This window comes from Macrobrachium nipponense, chromosome 3, assembly GCF_015104395.2.
Source record: "Macrobrachium nipponense isolate FS-2020 chromosome 3, ASM1510439v2, whole genome shotgun sequence".
NCBI classification, from domain to species: Eukaryota; Metazoa; Arthropoda; class Malacostraca; order Decapoda; family Palaemonidae; genus Macrobrachium; species Macrobrachium nipponense.
The window spans coordinates 53968141-53993592 of NC_087202.1; the positions used below are offsets into that span (position 1 = coordinate 53968141).

Consider the following 25452-nt stretch of genomic DNA (forward strand, 5'->3'; position numbering starts at 1 on the left):
TTGTCTGTTATAGGTGCACAGATTGATTAAACTGTAGCATATTTTATTTTAACTAAATTTAATCATTACATTGTGGTTTATGATCCTGTTTTTTCCTGTTAAACTTGCATAAAAAACTCTGAATTTGCATGTAAGGAAACTGGTCGTAAGTGTTGTTTTGATTTTTTTTAATATATTAGCGTTAAGTTCTGTATGCTCACATGAACACAGTAAAGTATTGTTAAGTAGTATTTGCAGCCTATTTTACATAGATATTTTCTGTAATTTGTATAGATTACATAATGCCTCACTGAATACCCATATTTAGTGTGCCAGATAGGAAAAAAGAATGAATTGGGAAGAAATAGTGAAGGCTTCTATTGTGCAAAGAAATACATAATGAAATTACAATTGACGGATTCTGTGGTTTAATCTAATTTTTTTTCATTATGTAGTCTTACCTTGAATAAGTGTACTTATAAGCACTGTTTCTGTTCTGAGCTCTTTTATAAAAATTTTGTATTGAATGTTTTATTTTTATCACCATTTTTATAGTATAAGTTAAATATTTCTTTAAATTAATTTTCTGCAGGGCAATTGTCTGGATACATTAGCTCGTAAAGCTCTTTGGGACGTAGGACTAGATTATGGACATGGAACAGGACATGGTTTAGGGATGTACCTAAATGTCCATGAAGGTCCAATGGGAGTTTCATGGCGCTCTTACCCAGATGATCCAGGCCTTAAAGAAGGGATGTTTTTATCTGATGGTAAGGAGTCTCAGTGCCTTTTTTGTTTTGTATGTATGTACAGTATTATGGTCTTTTACAATTTAATATTACTTTTATGTGAATAAAATCCTATAAACAAGTGTAGTTCTTAATATAGAAAAAAATTGCCCTCTAGTCATATCCTCTACAGAACATATTGTCCCTCTGTTCTTTATGCAAAATGGGAAAAGTATAGGAAAGGTGAAAATGGAGAAATTATAATTGAAAAAGGATGGAACTATGGAGCCAATACTTGGAAGATTGACTGATTGAATGTGAATTAGTGATGTCAGGAGAGATTGGTCTGTAGAGAATGTAATGTTCAAGAGGAAAATGAAAAATCATAAAGTTATCAGACCAACAACATTAACCCTTAAACGCCGAGGGGACGTATTTTACGTCGACATTTTTTGTCTCTTGGGTGCCAACTGGACATATTTTATGTCGACATACAAAAGTTTTTAAAAAAATTTGCGGAAAAATACTTATAGGCCTACCAGCCAAAAACTCTTGAATCACACGCTTTGGGGGATGCTGGGAGTTCACGGATCAAGGTGTTGTTTTGTTTACAATCGTTACGCAGGCGCACAAGCGCGAATTTCTTTCTTGCCGCACTAAAAAGTATCGGTGACACATTTGGGAAATTATTTCGTCACTTTGCCATAATTTTTGTACCATTTTAAATTAGCCGTTACATGGAGTATTATACTATATGAAAATGTGCGCATTTTTATGTGATTGTAGCTTCTATCAGTTTTGAGATATTTTCATATAAATAACGATAAGTGCCAAAATTTCAACCTTCGGTCAACTTTGACTCACCGAAATGGCCAAAATATGCAATTGTAAACTAAAACTCTTATATTTTAGTAATATTCAATCATTTACCTTCGTTTTGCAACAAATTGGAAGTCTCTACCACAATATTTCGATTTATGGTGAATTTATGAAAAAACTTTTTCCTTTCGTCCGCGCGGTAACTCTTCCGAAAAAAATCATACATGCGATTGTGGTAATGTTTGCACCATTTTAAATTAGCCGTTACATAAAGTTTAATATATGAAAATGTGCGCAATTTCATGCACAATACAACTAAAAACAACCCATGGTTGTAGCTTTTATCAGTTTTGAAATATTTTCATATAAAAAATGGTAAGTGACAAATTTTCAACCTTCGATCAACTTTGACTCTACCGAAATGGTTGAAAAACGCAATTGTAAGATAAAACTTATATTTTAGTAATATTCAATCATTTACCTTCATTTTGCAACAAATTGGAAGTCTCTAGCACAATATTTTGATTTATGGTGAATTTATGAAAAAAAATAACATTTTCCTTATGTCCCCGCGGTAACTCTTCCGAAAAAATCATACGTGCGATTGTGGTAATGTTTGCACCATTTTAAATTAGCCGTTACATAAAGTTTTATATATGAAAATGTGCGCAATTTCATATAGAATACAACAATAAATAATTGAAGATTGTAGCTTTTCTCATTTTTGAAATATTTGCATACAAATCACGATAAATAGAAAAAAACCACGTTCAGTCAACTTTGACTCTACCGAAATGGTCGAAAAACGCAATTGTAAGCTAAAACTCTCACAGTCTAGTAATATTCAGTCATTTATCTTAATCTTGAAACAAATTCGAAGTCTCTAGCACAATATTTAGATTTATGGTGAATTAAAAAAAAAAACTTTCCTTCCCTCAGCGCGCAGATTCTCCGCCTCAAATCTCTGAAATGCGTACATCGTATTCTCGGAATATTTGCTCCGTTTCATATTAGGCATTTCATAGAGTTTTAAATATGAAAATGTGTGCAATTTCATGTAGAATAAAAGGAAAAATATTTGAAGGTTGTAGCTTTTCTAATTTCCGAAATAATTGCATATAAAAAATATATATATAAAAAAATTTGACATTCGGTCAACTTTAACTCGTCAGATATGGTCAAAAACTGCAATTGTAAGCTAAAACTCTTACAGTATAGTAATATTCAACCATTTGTCTTCATTTTGAAATAAATTGGAAGTCTCTAGGACAATATTTACATTTAAGGTGAATTTTTGAAAAAAATATTTGTTTACGTCCGCCCGTTACGAATTCATGCATCATTTTGTGATAATATATTCTCTGTGTTGCTTTTATCATTTTACAATGTGTTATATACCAAAATGATCGCAATTTAGTGTACATTACAACGAAAAAAAAAATTAACTCTTTACCTTAAACCGTTTTGCGCATAGTGTGATTTGAATACAATTATATATGAAATTTTGTTTTCGCGCTATCATATATCGCATTATTTATATATGATAATGATAATTTTTTTCATTTCTGATGGTTGCATACTAAACTTAAGGCAATGACAAAAAAAGGAGCCAAAAATGAACTCTTAATCTTGATAACTAAGCGCGCTGTGATTTTTTGAAAAAAATATTTTTTCCGCTTCCGCGCTCACTCCGAGACCCCCTAGGTACACAGAAGACGATTTTTAATATACCCCTTCGGCGTTTAAGGGTTAATAAGAAGTTAGCAACAAAAACTGAAGAAACAGTTCTTGATGAGCTGGACAGCAATTATAGAGATAGGCTAAATAAAGAGATGGCATCACAAGACTTGGAAAGGAGAATGAATGGCTACAGTGATAAAATGAATATATGGAGATAGGCCAAATGAAGATATGAATCACAAGACTGGGAAAGAATTGCTACAGTGATAAAATGTACAAAGGAAAAAGGGGATGAACTATTATGTGGAAAGTACAAAGAAGCAACAGTGTTTGATTATATAGTGCTAAGAAAGTATAGAAAGGTCTGTAGGGAAGGTTGAAAAAAATATATGAAGTTAGTTTAGTATACAAAAAGAGGTTGGACCATATTTTTGGTTTTTTTAAATATTTTTGATGATGTACCAAAGCAAACTATTAAGTGGGCAGTACACATGCAAAAAGGTTACTGACAGACTTGTTGAGCATGTGATGTTACTATAGTAATAATTTTAAAAGATGAAAGAATGGAATTGAGAAGAGAAGAGTACAACAAATCAACTTTGCAAAACTGTTTGTGAAATTTGGTATTCTTAGGAAAGGAAAAGGTGAATTTGGAAAAGTGGCCTTGTAGATGCTACATTAGAGAAATGGGTTAATACAATTTCAGTTCTTGTATAATTATAAATAATGTCAGACAAAATGCTCAAGATTTCAAAATGTAAAAGGAGTTTTAAGGCATATTTATGCCTAGTATGCATAGAGCTAATATTGGAGATGGCAGAGAAAGAACATGTAAAGGAAGAGCAAGTTTTGGAGTAGATAACACATTTATCTTACCTTACCAGCTCGATTATTGAAGGATAGGCAAAAAAGAAAGCAAAACTGTGGGTGATGTTACAGAGACACTGAATAAATAGAAAAATGAGATTGGAGTGTAAACCCTTTACTTGTTTACATAGCAGAAACATGGGCACTTAAACTTGGACTGTAGATTGGAATTCAGGTTGAAAAATGTCCAAGCTAGAAGACAAGTTGGGAGAACTTATTACTTGTCCATCTTTAAGGGAATATTTTACATTAAATGTCAGTAATGATTGTAATGATTCAATCGGCTCTATAACAGTTATCAGCAGAATTTAAGGGTGAGGAGGGCCAACCCTTTGAGAGTTGGGTATTTTTGTTTTTGTTTATTTGTTTAAGGTTTACTTCTCTACTCAAGGAAGAATTATTAAGGTTGAGTATCAATGAACCAGTGTGAGTTTCTACTGTCTGTTTTGACTTAATCATGGCTTTAATTCTTGCCATTTCTTACAGTCATGGTAATTTCTTGCACTAAACCTTCATGCTAATTTTTTAAATGTTCTTCCAATTTCAGAGCCTGGGTATTACGAAGATGGGAAGTTTGGTATACGTATTGAAAATGTTGTAAGGGTAGTGAAAGCTGAAACACCTTATAACCATAGAGATAGAGGGTTCTTAACATTCAAGACCATTACTTTTGTCCCTATTCAGACTAAGTTAATTGACCCATCGCTGCTGACGAAGAAAGAGGTGGAGTATTAATTTTGTTTTTAAGTTGTATAAAGTTATAATTATTATAGTGATTAAGACACAGAGCCACACTTTCAATCTTCCATAGGGCTTGTCCAAAGGCTTTTGTTCTAATTGAATGATAGTCACATTGGTTAAAAGCTTGTAAGGGACACTTGAATGCACTCACACCAAGGTTATCAGACTTAATCTGTTCTAGAAGGCTGTCTTTCAGCCAAGTGAATTTTTCATATTTGCTAGACCTCTAAAAAATACAACAGATAAAAGGAATTTCAACTCAAATCCAATAAGCTTGGCATGTAGAAATTATACAAGAAAAAACTAAGTACATAGCTGATGTAAATGCAAATTTGTTCTGACTTTACCTGTAACTGGGAGAATTGATGATGTTTGAGGTAGGTGGTGAGAAAGGTGAAGAGGAGAAATGTTTTGGTTTGAAAAGCAGGCAAGTGTAGTTTTTTTTTTTTTTTTTTTTGTTATCTTGAGATTCAGTATTTTTCTTTCTCACTAAAAACCTATAGAATTGTCATTCAGCGGGTTTAGAACACAGTGATACAATTTGTTGGGTGATATTTTACAACAAAACTGTGCATGAGGTGCACTGTAGGCATGCCTTCGGCCCCAAAGCTGTTCAAATATAAACTCTAAGACAGAGTAAAACAGCAATCAATTTATTGAATTTAACACCTATTCCCCCCAGTAATGGAATATAAAATTATCCAATGGAACATAAACAGTCTTTTGTTCATGAAACTTACCTGACATATATATATAGCTGTATTCTCTGAAGTCCGACAGAATTTCAAAATTCGCGGCACACGCAGTGGGCGGCCAGGTGGTAGTACCCATTCCCGCCGTGGGAGGCGGATATCAGGAACTATTCCCATTTTCTATTCATATTTTTTCTGTCGCCGGTCGGTAAACAACTGTTTACAGACCTCCGCCTAGGATTTTGAAAACTTCATTAGCCGCTTAAGTATCCTAATTATTCTTTCGATTATTAACTTGGATTTGTGGCTAGGCATACGCTATCGTAAATTTTTTCATTGCATTTGATGTCTGAAGCTAGTTAGCCTAGTTTCAGACTTTGTTGTCTGCATGGTAAGGTGAGGCTACCGGAACTTTCGGTAGACACTCGCTTAGTATATATGACGTTTACATGTTTTCTTTGCATAAGTTCAATGTAATTAGTGTAATGTGTGACTGATTACGGAAGAAGGAGGATTCATGTACGCATTTTAGAGCGTGTTAGAATCAGGAGTTTTCCTCCACAGTAAACAGAAGTTAGAAATAATGAACCTTCTAACTCCTGTAGATTTTATTTTGCCTAACCCTGTGGTATGGCTTACGGGCCTAGAAGAAGTGTCTGCTAGAGGATTACATCAAGTAATCTTAGACTAAAGTGCTCGCTCTCCAATCAGTGTTGTGAAGTGTAGTGCCCCTTGTGTTGTGGAGGGGGCGTCAGATCGGACCCCATAATGCCTCTAGGCCTGGACCTCTGTCGGACTCCCAGGACTCAGGGAGAGGGCATGTCGAAAGCCGCAAGAGGGTTACGGGGGCTCCCCACCGATCTGGCGTCCTTCTGCAGGCCCTGTTGACGCTTCCCAGGCTGCTAAAGATCGTGCACGTGCACGAATCTTGAAGGATTGTTTCTCGTCCTCGAGGCGTCCTCCCCGCGCAAGGGTTGGAGCTCTCGGAAGGACTCCGCCGCCCTCTAAGAAGCTTTAGAGAAGGGGACGCTTCACGTCCTTCTCTCTCGTAGGAGGGAACGTCAGATCGGCCCCATAACGCCTCTAGGCCTAGACCTCTGTCGGACTCCCAGGAAACCAGGGAGAGGGCATGTCAAAAGCCGAAGGAGGGTTACGGGTTTTTCATGCTGATCTGGCTTCCTTTCGGCAGGTCCTGTTGTCGCTTCCCAGGCTGCCGAAGATCGAGCACGTGCACGAATCTTGAAGGATTGCTTCTCGTCCTCCGAGGCGTCCTCCCCACACGGGTTGGAGCTCTCGGAAGGACTCGCGCCCCCTAAAGAAGCTTTAGAGAAGAGGACGCTTCACGTCCTCTCTCTCGTCACGAGAGGATGAAAGAGTCCTATGCCCTGTCAGGGCTCTCAAATTTTATTTACATAAACGAAGGAAGTGAGAGCTCCTTCGGGTAATTTATGGTGCTCAGGAAGAGACCACATTTACCCTTTTCGAAGAATGCACTGGCTCTTTTCCTAAGGGACATATTAAGGAGGCTCATTCATCTTGCCAGAAGAGTGATTTGAGCCTCCTGCGAGTGAACGCTCATGAAGTTAGAGCTGTTTCAACCTCGCTAGCATTCCAAAAGAATTTGGTAATCAAGGACATTCTTGATTCCACCTTTTGGAGGAGCAACTCAGTATTCGTCTCCTCTCCTCATGGCGCTCCGTATACGTTATGTAACGTTCGCTTTACTTCGAAAAAGCAAGCTGATAAGTTTGAAGGCCGGCAAGCTGCTTTGCCACAGTCAAACAACTTATGTCTCTGGTTCGGTATAAGAAGGGCAATTTAGACGTGAGGAAGCTTTTGGAGGGGCTCGACGTCCTATAAGTAGAGACATTCTCCAGGACGCTCGGCAAGCACCTTGCGAGGGTGTCTTTCGGACGCTCGGCGTTCCTTTGCTGAGTGCGTTTCTGGAGATGTTTTTTTTGCATTACTAAGACGCAAGTTGTCGCACAGGCGGCCACTGTCTTTGTAAGAAGGTATGAAGGTCTTTAAGGCCCGTCTTGAAGACGAAAGCCATACGTCTTCCTTTAGTGTTCACACACTTCAGGAGCAGCGTGCGGTTCTCCATGGAGACTCGCATGAGGACGTCCCTTGAAAATATTCAACGTCATACGCAAAACGCGGTTCGTCATAACATTGAGATGTTGGCAAGGTCGCTCGCCAGGACGCCTCTTGGCGGGCTTTGCATGCATCAGGGCGCTCAACGAGATCCTCTCTGAAACGTCGTTCAGAAGACTTGGTGTTCTCTGCTCAGACACGCTCGCAGCTCAGCAGGACTAGCAGGACGTTTGAGGACGCTCAGCAGGACGCTCGGCAGGACGCTTATGAGGACGCTTTTGTGGACATTCGCCAGGACGCTTCGGTGGAAGCTCGGCAGGATGCTTTGCGAGAGAAAAGACTTGTTGAAGGCGTCTTGTTTGCTGTTCAGGACGTTTCTTAGGACGCTTGACGCTTTCTAAACGCTTGTCAAGAGGAGGTTTTTTCAGGACTCTCCACAGGACATTCCTTTACAGAAATTTTTAAAAAGGATTCGGAGTTAGCGGAGAGACATACCCGATTTTTTTTCTTCGATCCCTCTTTCCTCTTCATCGATTTCTCTGAGAATCGGGAAGATTATATACTCGGATTCCTGGGTGACTTTCGGTCATGTTAAAGGGTTTTCCCCTATTAGCAAAGTGCTAATAGTTTGTCAAGTCAGGACGTTTTCCCCATTGTCAAGATACTAAACGTTTTGTCATTTAAGTGGGGGACCCCTCATAAATGGGGTAGTTCTCATTGACATAGATTTTAACGTTTTTATCGTTTAAGCGGATAAACTCATTAACAAATTTCGGAAGAGCTCTCATTCATTTTCAGAGGCTCATCCGGGGAGTAAGAAAAAGACTTGTAGACTAGATCCAGGAAGTCTTATGTCAATATCATAAGACATTGAACGGTCCTTTTCGATCCTCGGTTCTCTCTTGATGATCTCTATTCGAATATTACTCCCTTTCTTGGCAAAGAGTCTTGGCAAAGAGTCAAGGAGTTCTTTTAAAAAGTCTCATTCATTAGAACGTGGACAGTCGTTTTCCTTTCTTTCTCTCTTCCTTGTCGAGGAAAGATGTAGTAGAGAATTTGATGTTCAAATTACTACAATACTTATGTAGTTTATCTTGCGTCATTTTGCTAACGCATGGGTCAAGTCATATTCGCATATCGTATTTACCTCTGCGGATAGAAGCCGAAAGAACTGTTGTTCTAATGTATTTATTTGACACTCCCTTCAACCTTCCAAGAGTTTTCGGAGTAAGAACAACTCTTCAGGTATTGTTACGACAACACCAACTCAGCTTCTGTATTTAGCGAATTCTGTTTCGTTTAAATAGGCCTGCTTGAGAGTCCTTTTGCTCGATAATATCATACCTATTCCTTCGTAAAGGGAGTAGCTGGCAACTCAGGCAGATAGTATTCTGTTCACCATTGAAGCTTTCCTTCGAGGAAGACTTCTCCTTCACTCTCTTGATAGAGATCGAAGGTGGTCGATCTCCAATCCTTATTTTGTTTTCTTGAAGGAAAGAATTTAGGATGGAGATCGTTGTTCAGAATCCTATAAATATACTACGTATATTAACCTCGCGACATGATTCTACTAAGCAGTTGAATTGTCCGAGGGGTAGGCGCATATCCTAGTTATTCTACGGATTGTGACTTAGACGAGAAGTATTCTAATTGAACTGCAACTCGGGGTTGCCTGCAACCTCCCAGGAGTTTGTTTCAATTTTATATACTTATGGTGTTGTCACGACAACACCATTTCAACTTTTATATTTACCGAAATTTGTTTCGCCTAAATATAATTGCTCGAGCATATCTTTTATGCTTGGTGGTTCTAGCCGAATGCATTCCTTTGTGGAATATGGATTACCTGGCAACTCAGGATGACGAGTCAGCGGGAGCTCAGGCTCAGCTACTGCGTATTGAACTGCCTGATAGCAGCTCAGTATCAGCTGGGCCTCCGAGATGCACGGTTGTTTATGTCTCTCTCTCTCCCCTGCTTTGATTGACTACCGAACCGTATCTCTGCCCAACAATCATGGACTTAGGTCTCTGATTAACGGGGATTCTCGCAATTATGAAGGACCATCTACTGCTGTGACGATAGATTCCATCGCCTTCGATATTGCGAGAATTTTCAACAGAGATATCTCTTAGACTCTTTCATTTTACTGTTTACCGCACGGTAACAGAAGTCTGTAAAAGTCTCCCGCTGCATCGCACTGCGATAATGCGAATGATTTTGCAGACATCTGAGTTTTGTCTTTAAAATATCTCATATTCGTAGGTGTACAATTGTTCATTGTTCAACCCGAATTAACAGATATGTCAAAAGACTCGCCTACTCTCCGACCTGACAGCTCTACTTCCAAATGTTCAGCCCATGAGAAGCAGTTCTTCAGGCGGCTTTCCCCTGTGTTTTTCATTACTGAAGAACGCCCCGCTTTCATTGCAACTACGACTTCTCACCGGACAGCAATGAAATGGCGGTTAGCGTTTTCAGTCATTTGTAAGCACAGGTTCAGAATCTTGAGAATCCTTCTCTCGATTCGTCTGTGAAGACGTAGGTTGCATTTAATATCTACCTTCGTCTTCAACGGTACATAGCGATAAGATCTTCAAGAGTAATGGCAGTCTCTTGGCCAAGGCAAAGCAGTGCTGCCTATTTTCAGTGTTCAATCGGAGGAGGCCGTTTCTGGAGATAGTGAAGGGAAATGACTGTTCCTCCACCTCGACCTCTGTGAATTTCCTTATGGTTCTATCTTTCCGTCTGAAGTATGAGATAAGCTAGAAGTCCTAACTATTGTAGAATATGCAAATATGTTGTTGACGGCCTCTAGGCTCAGAGATTCGGTTCTGTCAAACACAAAGCTTCACGATCTTTGAGGTCTGTGGAGATCTTGAAATTCTCTGGATCAAAGGTTCCGGCATGGAACTTAGACGTAGTCTGAGTTTCTGATGCAAAAAGCATTTCGAACCTATCCTTTCTGTGAACTTAATACACGTGACCAGAAAGGCTAATATTCTAACCGCTCTAGCCACGGCAAAGAGGGTTTAGTGAGGTTTTAGCCATCATCAGAGGTTTTGGCTTTAAAGGACATAATGCGTCTGTCCTCTAAGCCTTCCGTTCTTGATAAGAACGAAAAAACCTGTCTAACCTTGACCCGAAGGCTTGGAGACCAAGGGTATGGCACAAATTATTGGGCAAGGGCATTAGAGAGTCCTGTGCCCTGTAGGATCTCTCAAGTTTTATCTTGATAAAACTATAGAAAGTCAAGGTCAACGGACAATCTGCGGTGTTCCGTAAAAAGACCAGACTGGTTCATGTCCAAGAACACCCTGGCATTATAGCCAAGGAGTCCTTTTAAGAGGTCTCATTCATTATGTTTGCATAAAGATTTGAGATTTTTCTTAATATGAATGCTCAAGAGGTGAGGGCACGGCTCGGAAGCATTTCAACAGAGCATGACACTCAGTAACATCCTGAGTGCCACGCTTTAGCGAAGCAACTCTGTGTTCGCTTCACTCTCTCCGACAATCTGCGGTGTTCCGTAAAAAGACCAGACTGGTTCATGTCCAAGAACACCCTGGCATTTTAGCCAAGGAGTTCTTTTAAGAGGTCTCATTCATTATGTTTGCATAAAGATTTGAGATTTTTTCTTAATATGAATGCTCAAGAGGTGAGGGCGCGGCCTCGGAAGCATTTTCAACAGAGCATGACACTCAGTAAACATCCTGAGTGCCACGCTTTAGCGAAGCAACTCTGTGTTCGCTTCACACTCCCGACGGGATGTGAAGACGACATTTCAGATCCGTAAGTCGCTAGGACCATACATATCCGTAGATATATTATTGGGGGCAGGAAGCAACACGAATCCTATCCTTTAGAAAAGGGATAGGTGTGCTTTTAACTTTGAAGGGTTGGTCGCTTGAGGCGCGTTCCTTTTCTTTAGCCTAGAAGTTATGGAACTAACTTTGATAGGTTAGGTCAGGTGGTGGTTTTAGCTTCGGTGCCCTCAGAAGTATGGTCATATGGTCTAGTCACATTGTGGTCACGCCCCCGTTGACAGATCATCTAGAGCGCACCAGCATTACAGGTCTCTACCTCGCTGGCAACTCTAGTAACGCAGAAGCAGACTTTGGTGACAGTAATCACGAAGTCGGCTATGCTAACAGGTGAGGAACCAAGATGTATATCATCTACTTAATTTAGTTTAAAAAACCCAAAAAATCCTATTTTGTCTCTTCCCACCTCCGAAGTGGTGGGATTCAGCTATATATATATCTGTCAGGTAAGTTTCATGAACAAAATGTTATTGTTATAATACAATTAAGTTTGTTCATACTTACCGGCAGATATATATAATTAAAGTGCCCACCCACCTCCCCTCAGGAGACAGTGGCACTGATAAAATATGAATAGAAAATGGGAATAGTTCTGATATCCGCCTCCCACGGTGGGAATGGGTACTACCACCTGGCCGCCCACTGCGTGTGCCGCGAATTTTGAAATTCTGTCGGACTTCAGAGAATACAGCTATATATATATCTGCCAGGTAAGTATGAACAAACTTAATTGTATTATAACAATAACATTTTATCAAGAATACGTTTAGGTGAACTACAAAGAATCGTACGAGAACACAATCCTATGTGCATTTACGTTTAGGTGAACTACAAAGATTCATACGAGAACACAATCCTATGTGCATTTGTCTACGACATATAGGATCTAACTTTACAAATATCCAACACTATAAAATTGCCTGTTATTCACCAACTGATGGTGGAAAATTAGGCACGGCTATAACATTCATAATAGCATAACAAATGAACCTTCAAGCATACCATCTATGTCCCGTCAAATTTCCATGTTAGAGCTTACAAGGACTTTGAAAAAAGAAAAAAAAAAATACTGTGCAAAGCTAGTCTTGATTTTTGCCTCCAAAAGTCCACTCCAAGTGCCAATGTTGACAGAAGGACAAGATGGCTAATAACAGATTGATGGTAGAAGTCTGTTTTGTTCATTTATTTTACTCAAATGTAATTCTAGGGTTTAGCAAATAATTATAAGTGAAGGTTTCAGTTGTAATTTTATGGTTATAGGTTAAAGTTTAAGATTTGTGTGGTTTCTTATTTTTTTAATTTTCTTAATGGCAGGTTACAGCTACTGCTTTTGAATGCAGTAATTTGTACAGTACTATTATAAAATCATCAATTAAAGTCTTGCTGTTTACTTGCTTAATCTTTAGTATTGTATTTACTAAAATACAAATGAAGAGTATAATGCAAATTTTGTAGCTAGTAAGTTTTAAAGTTTTGCAGAGCATTTCATAAATAATTATTCTTGTGGTGTTTGGAACTTGAAGGAAATTTACTGTCCAGTGTAAAATTACCCTTCATACATTTTCATAATGATGTATAGGTAAAGGAAGACACTAATATTAATGTTATATTTTACAGGTTGATTGGTTAAACAGTTATCACATGGAATGTAGAAATAAAGTTGGTGAATTACTACTACAACAAGGTCATCAAGAGGCTTATAATTGGTTGGTTAGGGAAACACAGCCAATTGGTTAAAATTAAGTGTGTAGATGACATTGAATATTTGATTTTGGGCAAAGAGCAAAGCAAAAGAGAGTTGGTTAATCAACTCTCATATATTAGTCTAACTCAGTTACTTTTATCAGAATACAAGTGATTAAGTAAAACCAAGCAGCTTAATGAAAACTGATACATAAACGACAAAAAGCATGCAAATATTTCAGTTACAAAAACTCATTTAATTAGTGATCTTATGCTCAGGTGCCTGCCTTATAATACACACCCAGCAGCTGCTTCCCACATCCAATCTGTTGAAATGGGTAATTTGTAGTGTTCATTTTGGTGATGATTTCTTTCCTCTAAACCCAGGCTTTGGCATTCTCTCTTTGCTTCCATATATCAAGATGATGATAATCTTCCATTTTATAAAGATTCGAGATTACTGTATTGCTTCCTTTAGGGTTAGGTCACACTTTTTTTTTCCTGAATAAAAATATATTTAATTTTTACTGATGGGAGTCACCATTGAGAATTAGCAAATTTTTAACAAGATGACAACTAATATAACAGCTGTTTTCAATTTGCTTGTTTATGTCAGTCAGGTTTCTAGGTCTATTAATTAGTCAAAAGCTAATTTGGATGTAATATGCATTATCATTGGAATTATACTGACACAGCATAAGCAGCTTAGCCTAGTATATGTATACCAAAAGGGAAAATTGCACATTAAGCATAGCCTGATGTGATCTACCAAAAATCCAACTTACACAATACAGGAGATATGTGATGGAATAATTTTTTCAGAACAGGATGTACAGAAGTACTGGTAATCATAACCCCTTGGCCTACATAAAAATAATAATGCAGGATGACTTTTTTGGAAAATTTTTGTAGGAAAAAATGCATTGTATATGGCTGGAAATACATAATACTATAAAATATATGAAGGATGTTTAGTGTTTCAACATCAGTAGTCATTGAAGCCAATACTTTTTTTTTACAGGTTAGAACCCGCAAATAGTTGGAACTCCTATAAAAATCTGAAAACACCTATTTTGTTAGTTAAAACTCAAGAAAAACCCACTAAAAATTATTATACTTGGTTTTTTAATAGTTTTATCACAGAAAGTGCATTTCATGATGAAATTGATAAAAAAAGCCAGGAATTTGTGGATAATTCTCATAGAAAAATACCGTGAATATGCGAATTTTCCACGAATAATGCGGAGAAACATTCCCGAGAGAAATCCGCGAATGTGTGAGTCCGCAAATCCGGAGAATGCGAATACGGGGGGTTCACTGTATACTGTGCAGGTCATGATGATATACAGGGCACAACCTTTGGTAGTAGTATGCATCACTAGTTTTCCTTGAATCACTGCCAATATGTCACTTATACTAAGGAGAAATTTGAATGATTAGTTTCAATGACTAATTTCAAACATCTAACTCACCTGGTAGTTATATACTATATAGCTTACGTCCCCGACGTCAGCTATATATATAACTACCAGGTGAGTATGTTCAAAAATTTATTTTATCATGAAAATAACATTTTTGCAAACTTCTAAGTATTTGTTTGAACATGTTATGCATTCTTCTTTTCCATTAAACTATCCAATTGGTGTATTTGCCCAGCTTTATAGAAGTGTTTGGTTTTTTAGGATTATATCAAATGCCTAGTACTTACAACATTTCCATTTTCTTCATATAATTATCTCGTTCAACTGCATTTCTCTAATGGTCAAGAGGAGGCTACACAAGAGCCCTTGTCTAATCTTGCAGTTTACTTAGCATACGTACACACATTTAGCTTATTAAAGGATAAGAATTCAAAATAATGCATGCACTTCACTCAACTGAAATTAGAGATTGTCTGTTTCAAGTTCATAGTGTAGGTTAAGACATTTCATGGGTAAGGTAACCTAGCTGGCTTAGGATAGGCTGTATTTGTTATCACATGGGGATATCGTATGGCAGTAAAAAAATATTATATATTCCTCTTACAAAAAATATTTTATACTTAAAATTTTGCTCATAAATTCATTCTTCAGTTGAAAGTTCTTTAATTTTTGAAGATTTTTTTTCCCACATTAGTGCCTTCTAATGCTGTTGAAAAGTCAGCAAGGTAGATCTTCCAATACTTGCCAAATGTTGCAAGCATACCAGGTGTCAGCTGGTGATGGATTATGGCTTGAGAGTATGAGTTCTATTAAATAATTTAATAAGAAAATACAATCATTTTCGTTTATATAGGTTGATGTATGTGGGAAGAGTAAGCTAGCCTAAACCTGATAGTAAATCAAAAAGCAATTGGGATGGATTATTTGAAGAGTTTATCAGTGCAAAATTAAGTAATGAAGTCAATGTGATGCTCCAGCAACCAAACTTGTCAGTAGTGGGAAGTCCATAACAAATTAGAGGGGTTTGCTAATATAATTAGCAAATTTGGACCATTCCTTAAAAAATTAGAGTACAAAGTTAATGGTTTATTATTGAAAACATATTAGTAGTGATCTAGCCAAAGCAGTAATGTTTGTTTTACATACTTTTATACTTACATATAGTACGTATATGGTTTGTATAAAAAAAGGTATGAGAGCTAGCGCTCTCTCTCTCTCTCTCTCTCTCTCTCTCTCTCTCTCTCTCTCTCTCTCTCTCTCTCTCTCTCTTTTCTGAACAGAAAATGATTGAATGAATGATTACGGTTTGACCTTGTATTAAACACAATATATCTCTGATTATTTTAAGATATATAAATTTAATGATCATCACTTTTGTAAAACTCGTTAAGTAATTTTCCTGACTCATTTGCCAATTACCAAACTGCAAAGCATAATTTACTCTTTCCACAAAACAGCCTTCAATATAAAGTAAATAAATGAATTGTGCTGTCCTTTTATTATTATTGTTTCATATACATAACCTGTTACTGCAGCTTCATACAAAAATGTAAAATTTATTTCTACAGGAATACAAACCTTCATTTTTTATTTGGAGTGTATCTTTTGCATGTAGCTGAACAGTTCGAGTGAGCGTAGTTACAAGGGTAGTCATATACAGGCAGTCCCTGGTTATTGATGGACTGTTAATGGCAATCTGGTTTTATGGCGCTTGTCTAGCATCATAAAATTGACTACTTATGGTGCCATGTTCCAATTATCAGCACCTTATAGAGTTATGGCACCAAAATATAACTAATAGAGGTGCCATGAACTGGTTATCGGCGCCATAAATTGTCAAGTTTCGGTTAATGGCTGTTTTCGCTTATCAGCACCCCGCCGATAACTGGTGACTGCCCGTATTGGTGTTACTTAATGAGTATGGGAACCACGACAGGTACTCTCATCTGGGCGTCACTTTATCTTGTAACTGTGCAATGAGATGTTTTTAGGGTGCTGTCACTCTCCTTCAGATGGACATAGCTGAGTTTACATTCCTTACATTCCTTTGTTTTTCTGTCTGTATTTTGTTTCAGTTGCTGTGATTTTTCTCATGGCTAATAAATAAGAGTAATGTAGGGCTGCTTTGTTTTCTACATCTGTTGGCCACAAACAGTTTTGTTTTCATTGCTGAGTTGGGGTCTGTGTCCATTCTTCCCCGTGAGAAATGTGCAGATTGGGCTTCTCCTGTAGGAAAGGTTCAGCAAGAGGAAAAGGAGTGTTGGTCATATTCTCTTGGGAGTTTTACTCCACCAGTGAAGTTAGCAGGTACATCTGGGGCCTTTCCTCAGGCATCTTCTATCCCCCTTACCAGCTTCCAAGAGTTCTTCTCTCAAGCCGAAGGTTAACTCTTCCACACGAAGGAAGTCTAATCACTGTCAGAAACTGTAGACTTCTCTGGGGTTGATGTTTCCACAGCAGACTTCTCTTTCTAAGAACAGTGGTGATTTGTCCAAGCCTCATGAGATGTCATCACATGAGAATCTTTAGAAAATTTGACAAATTGATATGTTATTGATAGTTTGTGGGATAAAAAAGTAACCTCATCTCCCAAATCTTTATTGATTGGGGTTCCGGTTATCAGTAATGTCTGTGGAGCCCATGGCTCCTGCATCTCCAGCTTTCACCATGACAGGAAGTTTAAACAATTGCTGGGAGTGGTCCTGAATGCTGATCTTCCAGATAAGCCTACTTTGTTAGTTTTTTCTTCTATGAGTTGTGGACAGTAAGTGTACTACAGGAGAAGGTCTAGGTGGTCTCTCTCTCATCTTTGTCAAATTCCATTTCTCAAGACTTTTTTTTCCCCTCATACAAATGGAAAAGGAGGAAGAGGAAATCCAAGTGCTCCTGTAGGAAGTCCAAACGGTCATCTCATGCCAGATCTCTCTCCCAGGAACGTAGCCTTGATGGATCTTAAGGAATGCTTATCACTTAGACATCCCTCTCATACGAATTCGAATATACACAAAAGTGTTCTTGTGAACATTCTTGTTCTCACGCTCTGGACCTGTTAGTTACACTTTCTCTCTGCATGCACAGTCTTGAGAAGGTGCAGGGAGAGGCTCCCCACTCCTTCCTACCTCACTCCTCAAGAGAATCGTGGTGGAGTTGTAAGTATGCACCACAGTAGTCCAGTGTACAAGAGATTCCCAACTAAAGGCCACTGGTACTTTTGTTATGCCCATGAGCATTTTCATGTAAGATAGAGGTCCCTGATTCCTTCTACTACTTGTGCATGGCTGGAGAATTGAGTGTTCAAGCGCTCAGTCTCATTCTTTTCCTTTTTCACTTGCATCACTCTCTTCAGATTGTAAAATTATTTGTAGTTGAAATAACAGCCTGAGAAATGTCATTATTCCAACATCTCATCTCATCTCCATCAGATTTTACCGCCCTATTGAGAGAAAGTGAACAATCAGAAGTCCTAATCCTCAAGATTCTTCTGTGCTTGAAGAAGGGTCGACTCATTCCTTTGTAATCCTGTGCCTTTTCAAGATCCTTCCTCTCAAGCTCCTTCTGACAGAATTAGATAAACATTCATTCATGAATGTTATACTCTATGAATAGCAACCTTGGCTACTTGCTGGTGTATGGTCTTGTCAAGAGATTTGGCTATGGGTGGTCCCTTGGAGGTACATTCATCAGTAAAGCTATCTTGATCACAGTTAGCTCATGGTGTTTTGGAGGGGAATTGGTTTGGTGACCTGGTATTCTCTTGCTTCCAGTAAGTCAAGCAAATTCCTTCCCCCACTGCATTTGTGATGAGATGTCACTCCTATTCAGTTAGTCATCAGTCCAATGGCCACCTAATGACTTGTTTCTTTGGAGTAGTGTCTAAGAGCCATGGCTGTCTGCTTTTCAGTTGGTTACTTACCTTGAAACCTGGATTTCTGTTGTTTATTTTGCTTACTGTGGGTTATTTTCGATTTTTTTTTTTTACAATATGAAAGCAGATTTTTTCAAATGTGGCTTAGATTTAATTTTTTTAATTATCTCATTTTGCTTTCTTTGTTCTGTCTTGTAACATTTTTAAATATGGGCAAGTATATGTATCTGTGTGGTGTAGATATTTATTCAATACCATTTTTATGATTGTTACTCTTGTATTTATACATATTGGATGAGAATAACATTTTGTGAAATGCTTGTCATGATATGTAGTCATTTTTAGCTGTGAGAACTAGCCATGATGTAGCATGTAAATAATGTAATATGTAACACTGTAGGTAAACCTTGAGCATGGCGAGTATGCAGGAGAAAATCAATAATGAATGTTAAAAATATCCTGTAGGTATATAGGTTGATATTCAACATTTTACATATTGTAATGAATTATGTAATTAAAAGATCCTTTTCATAGGAAAAAATGGCTATAAATTACTGTGTGGTTACTGTTAAACTTGGTGAGAATTGACAAGGATTTACCATTCTGAAGAGAGTGGGGACCCAATACCAGAGTCAAGGCGCAACGACATTAGAGGTACAATATTGGCCCAGCATGCTGGGGTTTAGAAGAGGCAGGTGACTTTCACCTTTCTCTACCTAAAGTACATAGGACACAAGTCCTTAAATATACTCACCTTGGGTCCCATAGTAGCAACACAAGTAATTTAAAAGTAGAGCTACATCAACTCCATCAGAAGACTTAGAGCTTCACCACAGCTCCGTCACGAGATGAAAATTTCTGTTCTGTCTTGCAGACAAATTGTCAGTACATTCCACGTCTTATTGTATTACAGATATAAAAATAGATTGACATTCCAGTCTCCAGTGTTTACGGGAAACATCAACCTCCCACCTTTATAGGTGAGGCTCCGTATATGAAAGTGTACTATGGGAGTATTCATATATGAACAAATATCAAATTTAAAGGAATATGTATTTTTTCTAACATGAACCTACTTCTTCTTCTTCCCAGCTTTAACCCATTTTTATATGGGGTCACCGTTGTGAATTAGTGGTCTCCACCAATTTCTGTCCTGTGCATCGTTCTCATTAATACCTTTTAATACCATATCTTCCCCTACACAATCACTCCATCTCTTTCTTGGTCTTCCCTTCTTTCTTCTAGCCTGCACTTCCATTTCCATATGTCTTCCAACATGATGTTCTCTCTTCGTAATAGGTGTCCATACCATCGAAGCCTTCCCTCCTGTGTTTTCTTTGATATTTCAACTACCTTTGACGATTCTCTTATATACTCATTTCTGATCCTATCTTCCCTTGTTACTCCCGACAGCTATCTCAATCTCAACATTTTCATTTCTGCTACATCCACCTCCTTCTGTTTTCCTCACACTTGCTGTTTCTGTTCCATATAACATTGCTGGTCTGACCACCGTCCTATGAAACTTTCCCCTCATTTTCAGAGGGACCTTCTTGTCACAGAGGACCCCTGATGCAGACCTCCAGTTATTCCATCCTGCCTGAATTCGATATTTCACCTCTTGGTCCATGCTTCCACTATCCTCTACACAATGTCATCTGCATATAATATGCACCATGGCACTGCTTCTCTAACATCCTTGGTCATTACATCCATCACGATGTTGAAGATGAATGGGCTAAGTGCTAACCCCTGGTGTAATCCAACTTCTGTCTCAATTCCATCCATCTCTCCAACACTGCTTCTCACTCTAGTATACACATTCCTGTACATCTGAATAATTCTGACAATTTTTTGGCACCATCTTCTCCCTCAAACATTTCCATATTTCTTGCCTTGGCACTCTTTCATAGGCCTTTTCAAGGTCTATGAATACCAGATGCAAGTCTCGTTGTTTTTCTCTGAATTTCTCCGTCAGCTGCCTTATGCAAAATATTCCATTCACTGTGCTGCTTCCCTTCATAAATCCTAACTGTTCCTTCCCTATTCTCACCTCCTCTCTCAGCCTGCCATCTATTATTCTTTCCAAAATCTTCAACGTGTGAGACATTAGTTTGATACCTCTATAATTACTGCATACCTTTAAATATAGATATCAATATGCTTTCCTGCCATTCTTCTGGTTTCTTTTCCTGTTCAAATATTTTTACCATCAGATCATGCAAGATGTCTACCCCTTCCTCTCCTAAGGCATTCCAAACTTCAACTGGGATTGAGTCAGGTCCTGTTTCCTTCCCATTCCTCATTCTTTTTAAGGCTCGTATCACTTCATCCCAAGATATCCCTTACAAGTTTTTCATTTTCTTCATTTAGCAGTTGTTCGTAATACTCTTTCCATCTTTTCAGGATGTCTTCTTCCTTTTTTATGACCATACTACTATTCCTATCTTTCATTTGCTTAATATGGGTGATGTCCTTCGTTCTTTTATTTCTTACTTTTGACAGTCAGAGCATCTTACTTGACCCTTCCTAGGTTTCCAGTTCATTATAACTTTCTTCATATGCCCTTGCCTTAGCTTGAGCTACCACCCTTTTTACTTCTTTGTTTCTTTCTCTTAATCTTTCTCTGTCCTCCTCCAGCTGTGACTCTTCAAATCTTTTCTTTGCCTCCCTTTTACCCTTCACCACTTTCTTCCACCATCAGCTCTCCTTTTCCTCCCATACTGTTTGAGATGTGTCCCCTAGTATCTCCTTTTCATGTCTTCTAATCACTGATGCATTATGCCTCCACCATTCTCCCACATCTTCAATTCCCAGATCAACCTCTCCCAGAACTCTTCTCCTGAACTCTCTCTTCTTATCATTATCCCTCCCTAACAATTTATACCACTTATTTTTTTTTTTTTACCCCATTCTTTTTCGTTTTATTTTCTCTTTTCATCTTTAAATCCATACAAAGGATACTATGTTGGGGGGCCACATGGTCACCTGGGATAACTACAATTCCTAACTTCCACTAGCCTTGATCTATTTTAAAGGAGGTAATCTTTTTAAATATCTAACTTCCCTGGTAGTTACATATATATAGCTTTATCCCGCCGATTCGTCGCGCGCACGGCAGAAATTCAAAATTCGCAGCTATCGCAGGTAGACGGTCAGGTGATCATACCTGTGCTCCCTCTATCCAGGTACTTGAAACCATTCCCATTTACCCTCAGAAATTCCCTGCCGTCGTTCGAGCAACACGTTGGAAATTCGCTCTACTTTGTTTGGATTTGCTTTAACTACAAATTGGTGAAGTACCCATTGCTTGGTTTTTCGTTGATGGCTTTCGCTGATATTGGATTTTCCTTTTCTTTTTCACACGGATAAGATAGACTTTGTTGCTTTCCGACTTGGACTATTTAACTTGTTTTCTGAATTTTCAAGATGGCTGACTCTGTTGTTAGAATGTGTGTGAAAAGGTGCAAGACCCAGCTTCCAAAAGCCGCTCTTGATCCCCACACAGTATGTAAGAATTGCAGAGGACATGTGTGTACATTTGATAGCAGATGTAATGAGTGTGAAAGGTTGTCGGAGAGAGATTGGAGAGAATATGATCGTTATGTGAGGAGATTGGACAAGGACAGAATTAGGAGAGCTAGATCTTTGAGTGTTCTGTCAACTAGATCTTCTGATAGTCAAGTCCTTGCTAACTTGTCTAACACTAATATTTCTGATCCGAGCCCTAAGGTATTAGTACCAGATCCACCTGCGGAGTCGGAGGTAAGTGAGCCTACTATGAAAGATATCATGGCTGCTATTTCTGCCTTGGGTGTGAAAGTGCAATCCCTTACTTCAGATAAGGAAGTGATGTGGGGGGCAGTGCGTGGTTTGCAGCGCAAGTGCAGTGGAGGGTGTGACCGTTCATGTCTGTCATGCTCCTAGCCCTAGACCTCTTCCATGCTCCCTAAACCCTGGGAGAAGGAATGTCGACAGGCTAAGGGAGGTGAGAGATGTTGAACAGTGAGAGGACGTCCCCTCGAGCGATCCTGTTGACGCATCCCAGGACGCTCCCCCTCGCCGCAGGAAAGGCGAGATGAGGAAGTGTTCGTCATCCTCGGACGACGTAAGACCCAGACGCGGTTGGCGACAACCTCAAGAATCTAGACCTCTCAAGAGACGCATGTCCCCCTTTACGTTCCAGCAACCCTCTTGTAGCAATTGGAGCTCTCCAGAGAGATTCCTGTCGGAAGAGGACGACACATCCGCGCCTAAACAGAGGTGTAGGACGCATAGCTCTTCGGAGGAAGAAGACATGCACATTACGTCAGTTCACGTTTCTCCCCCTCCCCCGGATTGGGAGCTGTCGCAAGGGGCGTCACCACCTCTTCGCCAGAAGACCCCAGCTAGAGTCTCCGAAGCTATAGACGTACATGCAGTGCCATCTCCAGTTGTTCCCCAGCAGCAAGAGGCACCGCAAGCAGCGTGCTTGTCAGAGCTTCAGCAGTCCATTACGTCTCTGTTTGACGTTTACAAGTCGCAAGGATTAAGAAAGGAAGCACACAAGAAGGAACCTAAGGACGTCAACAGACCCAGGAATAGCATAAGACCGGAGTTAGGACAGCGAGACGCTAACAACCAGCAAGACGCGGACTTGCTGCAAGTTGCAGCGCTCATAGACGCTCCCTCGCAGCAAGCTGGACGCGTGACGGGAGGTGACAAGGATCATGAAGCTCCCTCGCAGCATGCTGGACGCATGCATGGCGCACGCAAGCAGGACGATGCGCGTGATTTCCCCACTCGTTTGACATCGGAAATCGCCAATCCTTTGGAAGAGATCTCAGAGGAGGAGACGCAAGAAACTCTTCATGCGGCGTATCTGAAAAGATTACTTGCAGTATTGGCGGACTTATATCCGAATGATTTTCAGTAGGCTGTACCTCGGAGCCCGCCCTCGCAGTTTATGAAGGGTAGACCCCCAGAAGTCTTCCTCCTTCAAGAATGAGGTCTCCTCTGCCTTAGCCCAAAATGCCATGCAGGACTTTATATCGAAATCCCCGATAATTGTTTTTACGATAATCAGGAACCTCGCCGAATGCTCGAACTCCTGGAATTTCTAGCGTTTGTAAGAAGAACTGCTACTGAAGTAAGGATATCTCTCAGTGGACGACCAACCCTGGAATACAGAAGAACGAACGCGAACATCCAGTTTGGCTTGAACTTTCGTCTTCGGGTTTTCTGTTTTTACTATTGAAGCTTTCCTTAGGGGAAGACTTCCTGCACTCTCTTGACTAGAGAAGGAAGGGTGTAGATTTCCAATCCTTATTCTCATTCCTCTAGGGAAAAGAATTTAGGATGAAAGTCGTTGTACAGAAACCTACAAATACACGACGTATATTACCCTAGAGACATGATTCTGTTAAGCAGTTGAATTGTCCGGGGGGGTAGACGCATTAATTCTACGGTTTGTGACCGAGACGGCTAGTATCCTAATGGAACTACAACTCGGACTGTCTGCATCTTCCCAGGAGTTACCAGTTTTGATTTTTAAGAAACTTATGGTATGGTCACGACAACACCACCTCAGTTTTTTGTATTTACCGAAATCCGTTTTCGTTTAAATATAATTGCTTGAGCATAATAGATCCCTTTTATAATGCTCGATTATTCTAGCCAAACGCATTCCTTCGAGGAATGGATTACCTGGCAACTCAGGATAGTAAGTGAGCAAGAACCACTGAGTAGGGGACTGCAGAAAGACATCCCAGTACCAGCTGGCTCTCCGAGACACACGGTCGGTTTATGTCTCTCTCCCCTACAATGATTGACTAACGAACCTTTTCTTTGTCCAACAATATCGGACTTAGGTCTCTGATTAACGGGGATTCTCGCATACATGAATGACATCTTCTGCATCTCCTTGAATATTGCGAGAATTTTCAACAGATATATATTCTGGACTCTTTCATCTTTATGTTTACCGCACGGTAACAGAAGTCTTTACTAGTCTCCCGCTGCATCGCATTGCGATAATGCGGAATGTTTTCTTCAGACATCTGAGTTTGTCTTCAAAATATCTCATATTCGGAGGGGTGCAATTGTTCATTGTTCACCCCGAATTGTCAGATGTATACGGAAGACATCGCCTGCTCCCCGACCTGCCAGCTCTACTTCCAAATGATCAGCCCATGAGAAGTAGTACTTCCCTGTGTTTTTCATTACTGGAAACCGCCCCGCTTTCATTGCAACTACAACCCCTCACCTTACAGCAATGAAATAGCTGTTAGCGTTTTCAGTCCTTTATAAGCACAGGTTCAGAACCTTGAGAATCCTTCTCTCGATTGGGCTGTGAAGACGTAGGTTGCATTCACTTTCCACCTTCATCTTCAATGGAACATAATGTTGTTTTCGTTTTAGCTGATATTCATCTACTATGAGAATGTCTTGCCATCAAGGACCTCAGTCTCTAGAGGGCAATTGACTTTCGCCTGTTGGGCACATGCCTTAAGAGAATCATCGCCTCGTTAAGAGATTCACCACCTTGCCGTCCAGCATCAGTGACAAACAATAGACAATTTGTATGGTCTCTCGGCATAACCCTTTAAAAGGCAAAGATCATGTGACTTGCTCGGATGCTTGGACAACTTGCCTCATGAACGAACGCAGTCAGTAGGCAGCTGTCAGAGCGCCCGATTCAGTTACAGTTTACGCTGTGGACTTAGTAGACAATCAGTTGAGTTGGTGGGACGACACCAACACCACAGCGTTGGCCTACATCAGGAAACAGGGAGGCACTCATTCGGATTCCCTTTATGAGATAGCAAAAGATCTCCTGCTGTGGGCAAAAGCGAACAATATAACTCTGATAACCTGCTTCATAGAGGGAGAGAACAATGTCAGAGCGGATCTTCTCAGCAGAGGAAGACAGGTTCTCATGACAGAATGGACCCTACATCACGAGGTGTGCAGCAGGCTTTGGAATCTGTGGGGAGAACCGTCAATAGACCTCTTTGCAACGCAGAGAACAAAGAGGTTACCTGTTTACTGCTCTCCAGTCCCAGACCAGGAACCAGTGGCAG

The 25452-nt window shown here is 39.4% G+C and overlaps 1 protein-coding gene across 1 annotated transcript in view; it reads left to right on the top strand.

Annotated features, from left to right (window-relative positions):
- The window catches only part of LOC135221783 (xaa-Pro aminopeptidase 1-like), a 109001-nt gene extending 94931 nt beyond the window's left edge, over nt 1-14070 (top strand). Inside the window, exons 10-12 of the mRNA XM_064259630.1 lie at nt 572-749; nt 4621-4796; nt 13040-14070. Coding sequence (XP_064115700.1) covers nt 572-749; nt 4621-4796; nt 13040-13159 — 474 coding nt within the window. The 3' untranslated portion in view covers nt 13160-14070. The remainder of the gene's footprint in view (nt 1-571; nt 750-4620; nt 4797-13039) is intronic.
- The last annotated feature ends 11382 nt before the right edge of the window (nt 14071-25452 follow it).